Below are 16,533 nucleotides of genomic sequence, written 5' to 3'. Positions count from 1 at the left end.
GTGCATGCAGATGGTCCAGCTCCAGGCTGCTGAGCTAATTAACCACATTTGCAGCATGGTTAATTAATCGTGAGACAGAAGATGGTTAGTTAGCTGAGATATCAAAATGCAGGAAGGAATGTATGGCAGCCTGAGTGATTGAATTGGCATCAGATGATCTGGGATTCTGACAGCGCTATTGATTGAATTGAGATCAGGTCAGCTGCGATTATGGCAATCACTGATGAATTGGCAGATTCAGATTATAGCTGGAATTGAGGTATAACCTGAACAGTTTGATGGAACTGAAGTCAGATTCATACTACGTGGGTGGATTAGCCATGTTACATTACCTCCATTGAGCCACAGGGTGAGGGGCTTTGTATGAGGGCTGGATTGAGCCTCCACAAAGTAGTAGAAGAGAGCACGCCCGGATGCAGCGTCAACCGTGACGTAGCCGGCGTACTGGCGGAACGGCACCGGGGGCTGCCCGGGGAGCTGCCTGATGAGGTCCTCAGCCGGGGTCCCTTCCACAGTATGCACCACCACCACCACCACCGCCACCACCAGTATATTGATGAAAACCCTCATGCAATTCATCATTCTCTTCCTCTCAGTACCACAGCCTCCTGCAATATCTATGTCCAATTTATATTGCTAGCTCTATGATGTTAGCCCATCTTTGATTCCCCCATGCGGCCTGCACCATCACTATATCACATTAAGAGCCCCCACCCATGTCATTAATGACGCTCCCTCTCCCTTCTCAGCTTCCTCTCTGTGTGTGCGCAGCAGCTACCTCCATGGCTGTAAACTTGAATTTCTTTGGCAATGAGACGAAGGCTACAAGCGGCTAAATATACTCATTAGGCTCCCTTTCCTCTAATGCAACCCCAATGAGATTAGATAATTCTACAAAGACCAAAAGACTTGACCAGCAATGTTACCGCAACCCCTGCCCACCTCCACCGCCATAACTTCCTGCCCCTTCCTGCCTCAGGCAAAATTCAGAATCGGCCATGGAAATAGGAAGAACCTGCACCAGGCCTCGTCTCTTCTACCCCCTCTCCTCGGAGTTACTTATATATATATACATCTACTAGCTATATGTGCAGACACACACGTGTATGTATACACAACATCCATGTAAACCAATATTTTGTCGTTGCTGTTTTTGAATTTGGTATTCCAATTATTTTACAACTTAATCTAAATTTCCTCCAACTCAACAAGAAAAAAAAAGAAGAATGTGAAATCACTTAAGCCCTCCCTCCCCCCAAGGGAAGACTATGTGCTAAAGCTCCTAAATGCCTTAGCTAAAACCCAATGGGTTGGCATTACTTCAAGAGAAGAACACTTAATTGAGAATTAGCTATGGTCCCTTACTGTACAGACACGAAGAAAATATAAAAGAGCCGAACATTGGTCGTTATTTTTTAATTCTCGTCGTATCTAAAGATAAAGAGATTCAAAACATAGAGAATACCATGTGAACAGATATTATTGTAAAATGCAATAGAAATTGTATTAAGAGTTGTAAATATATAACACTTACATTTATGGAAAATTCTTTATGGATTGTAAAAGAAATCCTTTAATCTTTTGAAAAATACGCTTTTCTTGATAGTAAACAAAAAGTAAGCAACAAATTTCTAACATCGTGATGGGATATGATAGATGTTTTTATGCAGAGGAGAAAAACAAAAAAAATTAATACCACCAAGTTCATGGAGCCCTTGAATATTGAGTCTTACTTGGAACTTCAATAACGGATTACTCAATTAACAATAACAAGTTCGAAACATGATATATATTGTTCATATTGAAATACCTAGGAACATCAAGTCAGTGAGAATACTTGAAATCCCTAGGAACATCAAGGAGTCATGTTTATCATGTGATTGACAATGTGATAGGGGAGGAGTACTACCAAAGACAATGATCCCATAAATTAAAAGGGAGAGCTTCAGAAAAAAGTTATAAAAGACTAGCGTGGAAAGAAAAAGGAGGTCAATAAGAAGACCAAAGATCTTTAAGTATCTCGAAGAGTATTCAATGGTAGAATGATTGAAACCATTCTATAAGTGCATGCTTATCAATTACAAAGTTGAAGAATAACCCACAAAAGCACGACCTAAAAGTCTTAAAAATGCTAGCATGCCTCATTGCCAGTTAAAAGCTACATATTAAAGACTAATCTTTACCAAACTTGATTAGTTTTGGCTCATTAAGGTGCATGTATGCCCATAAACTATCCTTTGATAGAAACAACAAAAAAGTGTATGAGTCCATGCAAAGAAGAGCCTCTTCCCTTGTAAAACTTTAAAGTGAAAAGGCAACATGTAACAAAGACCAATGAAAATTATCCATTAAAATAGAGTGAAGAGGAAGACAAGTAATGCCTTTACATGCATGAGAAGTAAATGAAAAGATGTGGTTGATGTAGTCATCATACTAAATGGTTGGCAAAGTAAGAAATGAGAGCCAAAGATTAGCTATAGCCCTTCAAGATGGAGAGAAATATAGAGTAAAGAAATTTAATGTGAATAGGATTTATGATCCTCACTAGAATGTGCAAGTAAGAAGAAATGTGTGGAAGTAAAAATGATAAAAGAAAATGGACAAAAGGATTGAATCACAAAGAAAGTGAATTACAACATCATATCTTGTATCGATTTTAATGGATAAGGTCTCTACTTTTAATTGCTGTAGATGAAGAGGAAGGATCAAATCCATCACATTAAATAGTTAGTTAGCTATTAATAGAAATTAAGTAAAAAACTTGAAAGACTAGAAAAATAAGAAAAAACCTTAAATACTTGGCAACCCACCAAATGCTACTAGGTGAGCTTTCAAATACTTTATCTCTATTAACCTAAATGGCTTTGGCTTAATAAGGGATATGGTGTGCATTTATAAATGGTGAGCCCAGCAAGATCCAAATACTGGCTATGGTCCTACCACATATAAAGAGAAGGAAATAAATGGCACGATGATACTCTGCAACAATAACCATGATCCTTTCAAAATGTGGAAGCCAAAAGTAATATGTAACGATAGGTAAAACTCAGGGAAGTTACTATATTTATATCCTGTACATCATGTGTGTTCAAGGCCTATTTATAAATATCTTTATCTATGAAATTTTCTTGAATAAAATATAACCCTTTTCTATTCAATTTGTAAATAACCCCTTTGTATTACACTATTCTATATGTAAAAAATGTATAAAAATGGTATTTAAAAAATACCTTAATTTGAACCCACATGATGCACACATATATTCATGAGTAACTTACCCGAGGGTAAAAAGCATTGAATGAAAAGAAGTCTAATAAAAGAACAAAATATGATCTCTATATCAAAGAGCATTGAATGATGAGATGAGACCTTTACATGTAATTGAAATTATGGATGTGACTTTTAAAGACTAACGTCCATTAGCCTTGATGGATGGCCAAGGGGGATGTATGCCATGCCTTAATGGCAAGACAAAAAATAGTCAAAAGTTGCCAATAGTGAGAGGTTGAAATGAACATGCTTGTGAACTTGGCCAACTAGTTGAGTGGTTCGTAAAGGGGGAGAGGATTGGTGGGAATAGAAGTGGCATTAGTTTCAAAAATATTTATGTTGATGTATGGCAATGCATGTAGAGAGTCTCCGACTAAAAGCACCTCTCAATAGAGGTGCCTCGAGGTTTTTCCATTAGCTCTACTCATGGAGTAGTTAAAACATGAGAATGCCATGCAACGAGCATGTGATATGCTAAAGATTCTAAATACAAGAGGATCTATGCATTTACAACAAGAGAAAATAAGAAATGATCATAGGGGATACAAGAAGATCTACAAATCTCTTCATGCAACTTTTCTTTCTATCAAGGCTTAAGAAAACCTATGCAAAAATTACCTTGTGCCTATTAAATATATGTACAACAACACGTAGGGGATGGGCTACATGCTCTAATAGAGTTGATAATGTCACAAGGTTGGCTCTAAACAGGAGTAGTCGTAATATTACTATGAGTACTAATGGTAAAGGTAAATATGGAGAGAAATGGTGGGATGGAAACTATAGAGATGCTCATTGCAAGGCTAAAAGGGGATAATGATAGAATAAAATCTTCATAAATATAATGATAGTGGAGTAAACTCGAAGTTAGGTAGTGTTAACTCCATTAAGCGTCATACTTAAACCTTGTTCTCTTAGGCTAAGAATAAGATGCATATTTCGCATAAGCATATTGATTGGACCTTGATGTTGTCCCTCTCTTAAGGAAGATACTTTATCCAAAAAAGTACTCCTTAAAGTATGAATATGTCCTTAAGACTCTCTTAAGGATTAAAGAGGGCCAATGACTAAGGATTACTCTTCTTTCCAAATAAATTTGTATTGTGTCTAAATCTTGCAACTCGCTTGATGTGACTAGATCATGTCATTATTTTCCATGCGTAAAACTAGGCATTAAGATGACCAGCTAGAGATGTCTATTGAGTATCAAGTTGCTAGCCACTATAGAGATGGGTTGTGAGACCCCAAAAGGACATGAGAGCTTTCAAGGGGGGAAGAAGGGTCATGAATCCCTAAACCTAAACACAAGCATAATAGGAAATTTGGGGATTATAGGCAGAACTTGGCACTTGAGAGTTAGAATTTGAGTTTCCAAACTTAAGAGTCCTTATGCTTTGGCTTGTAAGGTATGGATAAGAGGTCCTACAAAAAGGAACCCTGTGATTACCTAGAGTTATTCGTAGTCAATAGTATATTGTCGTGCTCGTGGTGATGTTATCTTGATCATTACCTAATGTATTTGAAAGAGCATTGCCATACAATGATTGAAATTAAGTAAAGGAGAATTGGAGACTCCTTCATAAGGACTATTTGATCCTTAACCTAGCCGTTGTTGTGTTGCAACAATGATGAGAATTAAAGAACAATATTTGTGCATGGATTCCAATTGTTGAGTTCCTTTGTGTTATTGTGTCTTACAAAAGGCGATTGTGATAGCGATTGTGATGTGACATCTCCCTCAAGGGATGTGGAATAGATTTCCCATGAAATACCAATATGGTATGCCTTAAAACTACCTTAGACTTGCTTGGGAAATGAATTAATAGTTCTAGATTCTCACTGGTAAATGTGAAAAGGACAATGTGTTTTTAAAGGTGAGTGATATGAACTTTCTTAAAGCTAATTGTTGCTTTGTAACTTATTACTTTGATATGATACATGGGTTGTTTTTTCCATGGGTTGTGAAGCTATTGCTATGTATGCAATTTTCATGCTTCTACTTTATGAAAGGAATGTTTTGTTAGATTAGTAGTCTATTTTCCTTGATTGAAAATTATGGAGGACATTGACTTGATTTTCATATCATTAGATGTGGTAAGCAAGTGATCTTCTTGGAGTCCTCGTTACTAGTAGCCAAATTCCACCCAACACACCTAGTGCAAGAGGTCATCATAGGGGAATGTTTGCTCTTTTGGTGGGATGGGAACCAATGGGGCTTTGGTTAGTAGGCTAGTAATCCCCATCATTAGCTAAGGATAGTGAAGAAGATCTTTGCAAGCCCAATATACACATTGGAAGGCCTTGAATTCTAGATAAGGAGCAAGGTAATGTCAAAAAGTTGATGTGCCATGGAGAAGGTGCAACTTGGCTGATGAGCTATTGTGCACCTTGGAGAAGGTGTGGATGCCTGAAATAAGAGAAAGTGTTCTCTAAAGGAAAGTTTTCAAGTAATTTTGTATCAATGCCTAAGTTACATGAATGAACTAGTATAATTAGTTAACTAAGAAAGTTGTTTGTATATGTCTAAATAGTGTGGTAGGACTTAATTAGATAAGCAAATACATTTAGGTGTGTACATGAGAAATGGGTAAGCATCTCCCTCAATAGACACACTCTATGGTTGAATAGGTGTTTCCCTCTATATGAGCACTCTATGGTTGGGTGGACTCAATTAGTCATGTGGGTTCCTAAATGAAGCACTTAGGCTAGAGCTATATGACTTGACTACTTAGGGTCATGTCTTAGAGCTTAACTAACACCATTTTAGGGGACTAGAGTGTGAATGTAGGACAAAGCGGTTTAGCTCAACACCCCCTCATCTTACACTCTCTTTGAACCCATTGTAATGTTAGTCCACTCTCAATCTTGATTGATTGCAAAGTGACCCTTCTTGATTAGGTGCTAGATTGCTATTAGGAGACTTAGAAGTCACAGGAACCTCAGGACGATCTTAATGGATTGTGGCCAAGCACTTCATTTGTAGGGTAGACTTTGAAATCATCCAAATAGCTAACTCCATGCATCCCATGAGATTTGGCTGGTGTTGCTCGTGGAGAGGGACACGAGTGCCTACCAAATGTTACCTCTCTAGCCATAGTAGGGTAGGTATACATCCGAGCTACACACCAAGACAATTTGAGAATACATGATATTCATATATGAAGAATGTAGTAATGAGAAATTGTTTTAAGTTCAGATATATTCTTAAAGATGTGATATTGAGGTGAATTGAGGATTCAAAAATGTAGTCCTCATGGCATGAAAATTTTTATTTAAAGATAGTTTGATCAACAAGTTTTATAGCCACTTTGTTAGATGGTTAAAGTATATTTGGCTGCTAAGGCTAGTGCTACATGCTTTGATTTAGAAGTTGGTAGACTTTTCAATAAATATATTTGCATTTCTTGAGAAGTTGACTAAAAAAGGATTGGATCATTAGTCTAAGGGATTTTTTACCTACATAAACTTTCACCAATATATGCTAATTGAGTGCAATGTTGGGGGATCCATGTTATTATTTTAATAGTTGAATTTATGGGTCTTGTCAATCCAACTTTCTTATTCTCCTAAGAAACTCATTCTTTTCTAGGCCCCACTTCTCAAGCTTTTGGTTTTCTTCCCAAAAGGGACCATTCTCTCTCCCAAATACGTTTTAGAACTATTCTACTTTTGATTTTCCCTCACTTTTCTCCCTTTGCCAGCCTTGTTACAACTTCCTCTCCACCATTCTTATTGATTCCTCTCCACCATAGCTTTTTCCTTGCTTCAACTACTTCCTCTCAATTGTAGCCTTCACCTTGTGACTTCTTTTTCTCCACCATTGCTATGCATTGCTTCTCCTCCATCACATTTCAAGCATTCCCTCTACGATTGATGTTGTTCCCTCCCCATCATTCTTTCACGTTGATTCTACTTCTTATTCACCATTGTTGCTATTTCCTCTCCTATCCATTCAAACTCTCCCCCTCTCCCAACCTTCACCACCATTACAAGTCTAATAGACCCCCTTTTCTCCATCTCCCTCACTTTTCTCCTCCCATCATCTTTCTTCTATATCCTCTACCACAATTGCAAGTTGGAGCTTCTATTACCTCCATCTCCCACAATTTTCTCCATTTCCCTACCTTGTGTATACATCCTCGTCTACCCTTGCAAATATGAGCTTGTTCTTGAAAGCCTACAATAATTCCTAGGGGATACCCATTGAAGTGGGTAGTGGCTCTTGTTCTCTTTTTCATAGGATAGTTTATTCATCTGTATTCTTAACTTTATTTTCTTAACTCCTCCAATTGTCATGCTTTCTTGTAGACATGGATACCATACAACTTTTGGAGCTAAAGCTGAGCATCAATGTATTTCACAAATTGATATAGGTTTTACTAAGGATATCCATAAATCTAATTATAAGCATCCCCTATCAAAGCTAAGCCAAATTTAAGTGTCCATGTGACACTATCATTACTATGAAGGTATATAATCCTCAAAATGACAATGGGGTTGCATGATTTCTTTTTGTTTACTGTAGACATACTCTAAGATGCCCCATGTTCACATGGATTCATACAAAGATTCTCTTAAGTTTCATTATTGACACAAGTAAAAAATTCTATGTAGCCTAGCCATTTGACATTCATGATAATATACATTCACTTTGTCTTTCTTGATTGGAATTTGAATTTTCTATTGGTGTTCTATCCATTTTATAATCAACATACAAATTCATAGTGTGAAGACATGATTTACAATATGTGTATAATATGCCTCTTGTAAGTGCATTCATATATTGACTAGTTAAAACTTTCATTCTTCTTCTTAATCCACTACTTCTACCTTGAACCTAGTGAGGATTTTACGATGGAGGTCGCAAAGGTTGTAAAGCTTAAGAGGCCTAGAAAAGTAGAGAAGCTCTTCAAGCTCTTACTATATTCCAGTAAATCTAGGTTGAAGTGGAGGCTTTTAATGTAGCTTGTTATTTCTAGCTAGAAATTTAGTGACAAAATTGATCAATGTTAAAGGTCAAGATGTCTAAAAATGTATATCCCAACTCATTGAAGATTTAAGAATAAGAGGAAGAAGGTAAGGAGGACCATTTCCTCAAACAAAACCAGTTTGATATTATATAGGTTTTTGATACATAAATTCTTGACTAAGGGTAGGTGCTAAAGTTCCAATAAATTCCCCCATGTGCATATTTTGTAAAAGAAGTAATGAGAACATCCCAAAACCTCTATTCAAAGTGTAGAAAAGCAAAGGCTCTATGGAAGAAACAAAGAACTTGGATGTCCAAGTTGGTTTGAATGATACTATCACATAGTAAGGGCTTCCATTGTTAGGATACAATCATATTTACTTTGACTTTCAAAATGACGAGTATGGCATTTACTTGGTTTCTATAAGAAAATACCACCTTGATACTCCATTGGAACATTACTTTTGAATATTTCCAATAATGTTGATAAGGAAAAACCTCAAAATATTTGCATTGAATTTTAGATCTTAAGATAGCTTCGATGATTTTGGGGAGCTTGTTGATTTAAAACCCTAAAAACAACAATTAGGCTTTTTGATTATAATAGTTATGCCTCAAATTGTATGTTTATTTGAAATATTCAAGATTCAAACATAATAATATTTATTTGCACAAAATGAACTTGAAATCAATCAATATGACATTCGTATGTAGAAATTTAAAAAATTACCAAAGATTCAAAAAAAACATTGAATGTGAAGGGACTTAGTTTCTCAACAAATAAGCATTCCCGAGATGCCTTTTTTATGTAGATAATTTCCATAATTGCATGCATTCATTGTCCAAAATAAACAACAATATGCTTAGATCTAAGAAATATCCTTAATCTTGCAATGTGTTGCTCAAAGAAGCTTGCAAGATCACCAAGTGTACATGATGGCATAGGAACATACCACAACACCAAAGTACACATTGTAAATGCTATGATAAAACAAAACCAGGAATTGCAACAGAAACAATTACTACAACAATCATTATAATCCCTTTATAATTCGAGATGCTTTGGCCAATTGAATTTTCGGCTTCCCAGGCTCTCCTTGGGTTGTGACCAATTCCCCTTCAGAGTTTCAAAATGAAACTTGGCCCTTTCCACAATGAATGTGGGTGTCATTAGGTTTAAGCCAATCCATTCCGAGCAAACACTCATGGATACCTAGGTTCATGACCCTGAATCTGACCGAAGTCGACTTTCCTCCCAGTAAGAAATCCACATTACATTACATATCTACTTCAGCTTTTAGCCAACTGACCAAATCACTTTACTTCTTTATCAATATTCATAGTCAAGACAATCGTTGATAAAAAAAAAGTATTATTCCATTCATATCGGCATAGCCCTTTCGAAGTACAATTATTTCTTGGGCGATGGACAAGCTGATACATTAATTCGAGGAGAATAAGATGTTGCATTCAGCTACAGGAACTGTGTAATAGTATGGGTTGGGATCATGGATTCTTAGAAATCGATAGGTCATTGGAAGATTAGGGTATCTTTTCCTTTGATATCCGCTCTTCTCATGATGTCCCAATACCTTAATTCTGTCGACAGGGATTACTCGAGTCACTTCCCTGTACACATACTTATTCTGGTTAACCCTTTGAACTCCGACATGTAGGGTCGCGTTTGCGTGAGCCTCAACAAAGACGAACAGCTTCACGATCTTTAGGTCCTCCATCCACTTAATTCTCTTCAAGTTGATTGAAAGGTACGCAAGTCGGTGGGCAGCTATGTAATAGATCCCTGAAACACCCATCCATCTCTGCTCCATGTACAGGGGTGATGGGTTATAGATGCGGTCTAAGATATTCATCATATCGAGCCTATGTCGATAATCTGAAGCATGCATCATGGTCATAAACATGACCTGGAACACCATGAACCTGTTCCATGCTTCATGACTCTGCAAGACAGCATCGATAAGTAAGGAAATGTTCTTAACAGCAACATTTTCTTTACTTCTTCTTATTAAGTTTTCTTATAAAGATAGATCCTTCGATGGTTCGCTCTGATACTAACTATAACGTGTCCACCTGTTCCCTTTCAGGACATGTCTTAGCAGTCCATCGGAAAGAGAGTCTAGAAAGCTCCACCCGGCACTCCCATGGAATGTTACGGGGTTTGCAATCTAGGTCTTCCCGCGTCTGCCACGTAGCAGAAGTATTCCAGCCGTTCCCACTTACGACGGACCTGAATTAGGGTTTCCCCTAATGGTCGCTTTCCTAAACGGCAACTAGCGTCGAACCCCAGGCGAACTACTTTACGCAGAAACGCCAAGGACGAAGTGGATTCATGCTGCACTTGGTTCAAGGAGAATGGGAAACGAGAGGGATGCACGGCTCAACCTCTCTGCCCATAAGGCATAGTCCCATTCCGTTCCCCTAAAACAACATAAACTAGGATTTGAGTAACCTAAACTCTAGGTCAATGCCCTTGCTGTTCATTTCCTTTGAGAAAAGCTCCTTACTGTCCATTTCGATTGAGAAAAGTTTCCGACCAACCGGGACCACCCATCCGTAGAACGGACCCATGACCACATCCACTGCACTTTCCTTAGGGTTGCTTTAGTTGTCTAATTACCTACCACATTTAGTTGAACATGCATCAAGCAGCTTCCTTAATTAGCCAGTTAGACACTGGTTCCTTCACGTAATCTTAGCACTTGACATGGAAAAACAATGTCAAACAAGTTCCTTTTCAACAGGTTATCTTATTTATCTTTGGAATACATCCATAAAGTCCAACCCATAGGCTAATCCATGATCCGCCCGAAGGCTATCCATAATCCGTGTGAAGGCTATCCAGCAATCCACATGGATTACTAATCCAAGATTCTGCCCGTAGACTAGTATGCGGGCCTCGAGATCCAATCCCGAGTCACGTTGGCCTCTTGTGTAGGGCCCGGAAGGCAAGGGATTTACGGCCAGAGCCCCTTGGCACCCAAGCATCCTCCTGCTCCAAGTAGCGCTCAATGGAGAGACTCCACGTGGCGGGTTTGGTCCACGTTCCCGGCACGGCTAACAACCCCCTTGGTTAGGGTCAGGCAGACAGTCGGGGGTAACTGATGTTGCCTCTTCCTTCAGGCCTTCAACCTGAAGCATTAATTATATTTCCATCCTTAGTTCATTGAGCAAACAAGGCAAACAATGCTCCTAAACTGTTACAAGCACAATCAATCCAGTGGTCGTTTATTTGGCCAACTGCTAAGGAGTGAATCCTTCTCTCCGAATGCATCAAGCATTCGATCCGGGATCAACTGCAACTTGGCAAGATCCCCAAGGGTCTATTTGTTCACCCTTTTGTCCTTGGGTTAGGGTCATACCTCGTCAACCCAACTTAACCAACACCTTAGGTTTCATAAATTAACAGTAAGTTGTGACGACCATGTCGCTCTAACTTGATTGTTCCTTTGCTTCCAAGCAAATACTTAACTTCCCTTAACTTGGCAATTTTCCCCAAGAAAGGTGATGTAACAGGATGACTACTCATCCTCTTGCAAGTTAAACTTGCACAAGAACCTGCCAACCCCATTCCAAGGAATGGCAAAACTCTCTTGTGATCAAACCACAAGGCCATGCGACGTTGCAACTTGTTGCACAAGTGTCGCATCTATTCCATGGGATTATTTCACCCATTGAACAGTGTTTCCTGGTCAAGGAACTATGTTTAGACAAGAAGCAGGGTTTAGGGTGTCTTCTTACCCAACCCAATCCTAATTGCACTAGGCCGATAGGTCTTAGGGTTTCCAAACTCAATCCGAGTTTTAGCATTAGGTCGAATGATCCTTATGGTAGAAACCCTAGATCATTATTTGCATGAGTGTCCAATTGACCCAACATTCCGTGAATGTGGGTAGGACCTTTGGGTTTGAGGGTTTTGACTTGGCAGCAAGTGTGAAACTAGGCCGAATCCTTAACGTGCTAAACCCTAGTTAGCACTTGGGGTAGTTATCATATCGACTGAACCATGCCTATACGAATCCCTTGCGGGTTAGGTGATTTAGATGATTCGATCTACTTGTCTTACGATAAGGACGAACCTTTCCTAGAGATGATAAACTTGATCTAAAGGAGAAAAATAGTTGCAAAATGTCACAATACACGTAAACATGCGATTCATTGCTTCTATGTACCACTAGATTCGCAATAATCCTATCCTTTCTTGCTAAAAGTCAAGACGCATGATAATTTGCAGAATAACTTTCATAGGGTCTACTAGGACTTACATCAAAGAATCATGCCTACAACCTTTTTGTCTAGGCATTTGAGTTTCATGCTTTGATAAGCCATGCAATCCTTTCTAAATGCCACTTGATGAATTGAAATTTACGCACGACGAATGTGCAACATGCAACCCTTTCCTAACTACAACGTAGTTAATGAAGTTCATGCAAAGTGAATATTGTAGGACTAGTGTTGGTTTATTCTAGTTTGCAAGCACATGCCACATGCAAGTCCATAGAATCATTTTCGTGCTCTGCTATTTCTTTTCGGGTGACATCCTACGGGTGTTAATGACTTTTCCTCATGAATCATTACAAGGAAGATATTTCCTAAAATGCGACATACGCTTATTCCTTCCATGTCCAGTCAAAAATGCACTTAACAATTTCATTCGTTTGCCCTAAGTAATAGGTGTTTAGTCTCATTACTTTGGAATTGTACCAAAAAAACATGCAGCTAATTTCCTAAGACGGACAACTCTGGAAATGCAACGATCCAATTTCATGATATGCACCAATCCTTATCTATCTTTCAAAGAGATAATTTATCGAATGTACTTTTATCGCTATTACTTGAACTAACGATAAGCGAGAAATGCATTATCCCTATGCTAGGTGAATTTGAAACATGCATAAGTGCTTTTAAAGCATTTCTTTATGTGGAAATTAAATTCGTGGAACCTAGGTTTGTGGATCTGCGGTGATGTCCACTTGAATGTTAGGGGAAGAACCTCCCGCAGGCACGCCTTGCGACTTCTTGGGGGCCATCGTAGGCGTGATCACGGACTCTGCGGATTACCCTCGCTTCTACGCGTTCTCCGAACAGCCTCGAGATGTGCCTTCTCCCTTGTACGCAGGAGATTCCTTCACCGAAATTCGGATCTTTGAAAACCCGGGAGCTTGTGGGATTGGGGCTTATGGGAAGGCTTGTGGGAAGGAGCTTTATGAACCCGGTTTAAAAACCGGGAAGGCACGCAGGAACAAGGCCCAAAGGCCTTATCCTTTAGAAGCTTCTTAGAGAAGCTTCTAGGAAGCTTCTGAACTTGAGCAGGCCCGACGTGGAAGAAAGAGGCCAATGATTGGGTAGATGATTCCGTTGATGAAGGGAGGGGATTATGAGGACAATGGCAGGGGGGAAAATGGCGGCAGCAGTAGCACTATAGGCAGCAACAGTCGGCGGTCAACCTGGCGGCGACGTCTCCAGCACGGCGGCCACGGGAGCGTTCTCCTCCTTATCCTTCCTCAGCGCAGCCCTCCACTTCCCTCTCTGAACGTCTACTCCTCCCCCTTCGATTATCCCGTTCGGCAACCTCCTCCCTAATGTGCCCTACTCTCCCTCTTCTCCCCTCAGCATGGCGATGGCAGCAGCTGTTCGTCCCATCCTCCTTATCCCCCACTAAGGGGTGTTCTTATATAGGCTTAAGGGGGGGAGAGGGAAGCTCCACCACGTGGGTTGTGCATGGCTTCCCCCCCTCATGTAACCCACACCACTCACCTAGCCCATTCCTCCCCACACTCCCCTCTCCTCCAGCCATGTATCGGCTGGGGGAATTAGTAAAAAAAATTTGCATTATTTTCATCATTATCCATTTTGCCCCCCCTCCAAAAGGGTGTTTCCCCGTGGTTATGCAGTCTTGAGCCCCCGGGCTCGATTTCACAATGCGGAGGCCTCGTTTTTGCACGTGCGAGGTACGGATTAAACTGCCGGTAGTTACGATGCGGGAGATAACCTTGCGCAGGTATTACGCGGCGTGCGGGGAGTCAAGTTTAGTAATATTTTTGAGCGGGAATATTACACTTTGCAAACCAAGTGCAAGATGCTTACTTCAAACTATACAATGCCTTTTTCAATCAGCCCACTTCTTTTTCCTACCCCTTCTAAACAAAACCACAAGGTTGAAAATTATATGCTTCCTCATATAAATCTCCTTTTGATATCCAAATGATATATATTCCAACTATTATGAGTCACCAATACATAAATGCTACATATTATTTTCATACAACAAGTGGGAGAAAAGGTCTTGTCAAAGTCAATGCCCTTCTATTAAGGATAACCCTTTGCCACAAGTCTAGCCTTATAATAATTGACACTACAATCTCATTTACATTTAAACTTGTAAATCCACCCAATACCAACCTTTTTGTACAAAGGTAAGTTAGTAGAACTAGGTACAATCCTTGGCAATAGCATCATATTTAGATTGCATATCAACCATCCATTTTTAAAAATTTTATGCCTCATCAAAAGAAACATGACCATCCTCATCACATAGACCAGAAACTTGGGGAATTCACTATATGTATACTCTCTATATCACTACATTCAAGGCCTATTTATAAATATCCTTATTTGTGAAATTTTCCTTAATAAAACATAACCCTTTTCTATTCAATTTGTAATATGGGGCCCTTTTGTATGTTAAAAATATGTAAAAATAGTATTTTAAAAATTCCTTATGTTAAACCCACATGATACATACGTATATTTATGACTAAAATCCTTGAGCTAGAAACAACCAATGCATAAGAGGCATTATGAGAGCTAGAAGGAGTGTGACTAGAAAAAGTTGCATCTAGTTTACTATCTTGCAATGTTTACACTAGCCATTTTGGCATAGTCTTGGATTACTCAATCTTTGATCTCTCATCAAGAACTGCATTATTCACATTTGCATCAAATATTGGTTGATCTATGGATTCATGAGAAACATGTTGCTTAGGCTAAGAAAATATCTCATTTGGTATTATATGTGATTCCACACCATTAAAAAAAGGTAGCAAAGCATTATAGATATCCTATGAGCATACATCTATCTCTTTGGTACATGAAAGTAAAGGTTGAACAACATCTTTCACAAAGATAATATCACAACTAAGAACCAAGTACCATTTTTGACAACAACATTATACTAAGTAGAAACTATTCAATGCTTTGAACTTTATGCCTCATCAAGAGAAACATACTCATCTCCTTATCACATAGATTAGAAACAGAAAATGCATAACAATTTGATGCATAAGAGGCATTACGAGAGCCATAATAAGTGCAACTAGACAAAGTTATATCTAGTTTAATATCACACAATGCTTGCACTAGCCATTTTGGTATGGTTTTGGATTGCTCAATTTGTATTCTCTGTATAAGAAGTGTGTTATTCACATTTGCATAAGAAATAGGACGATCTGCAGATTCATGAAAAGCCTACATAGGCTAAGAAAATGCCTCATTTGGTATTACATATGACTATGCACACAAGAAATAAAGTATTATGGACATCCTATGAGCAAACATCTATCCCTTTGGTACATAAAAGTAAAGATTGTACAACATCTTTCCAAAAGATAATATCACGACTAACCAAAATACACTTGGTTTGTGGATGATATAACTTATAATCTCTACTTTTAAACTGCAATCGACAAAGATGCATTTCACATCCTTAACATCTAATTTCTTATGTTGTTACACTGATCCTTAAGCATGAACCAAGTAAAATAAATATATGCACCAAATGGGGGTGATTGCTCAATACTTTCACCCATGACTCTAGAATTCATACGGTTTTTCACATTTCTTCTAAAACATTCTTTGTTTCGATCTTCTGGATCAATACATAACTGCATTTGGTCAAGAACCTTGTTGGCTTCACTTTGTCTTCTGATTCTTTCAAAGACATAATCATCAACCTTATCAAATGCAATCTGATAATATCTTTCAAACCAATATGGAAACATCATTTCTAGACATTCAGATAATTCTGCAGCAAAGTCATCAAGTTGAAGAGTAGGTTGAAATAAACTTGATTCTTGGTGAGAATATTCTCCTTTTATAACTGACACTAATGAGGGACAATAGATTTGTTGTGATTCTTTGAAAATACCATCTCGATCATCAGAATCATTAAGATAAGGGAGATCATAAGACTTAAATGTATGTGCTATGCAAAGTTGTTTACCTTTACATTTGTCATTAGAATTCTCTACTTCACAAGACACGTGATGCATATTAAG

General features: G+C 38.5%; 1 protein-coding gene across 3 annotated transcripts in view; it reads right to left on the bottom strand.

Annotated features, from left to right (window-relative positions):
• Positions 1 to 1,037, bottom strand: part of LOC148031609 (serine carboxypeptidase-like 42) — an 88,751-nt gene extending 87,714 nt beyond the window's left edge. For 2 of the 3 annotated variants that reach the window (XM_087685192.1, XM_087685194.1), the window contains exon 1: positions 333 to 1,036. In XM_087685192.1, the coding sequence (XP_087541318.1) occupies positions 333 to 582 (250 nt within the window). In that variant the 5' untranslated portion in view covers positions 583 to 1,036. Of the gene's footprint in view, positions 1 to 332 lie in introns of all 3 variants that reach the window. The other variant, XM_087685195.1, reaches the window with a different exon arrangement.
• Between the last annotated feature and the right edge of the window lie 15,496 nt (positions 1,038 to 16,533).

Source organism: Lygodium microphyllum, chromosome 9 (genome assembly GCF_053477565.2).
Source record: "Lygodium microphyllum isolate KBCC chromosome 9, Lygodium_microphyllum_v1.1.10, whole genome shotgun sequence".
Taxonomy (NCBI): Eukaryota; Viridiplantae; Streptophyta; class Polypodiopsida; order Schizaeales; family Lygodiaceae; genus Lygodium; species Lygodium microphyllum.
This window is presented reverse-complemented; position numbering and strand designations above follow the sequence as displayed.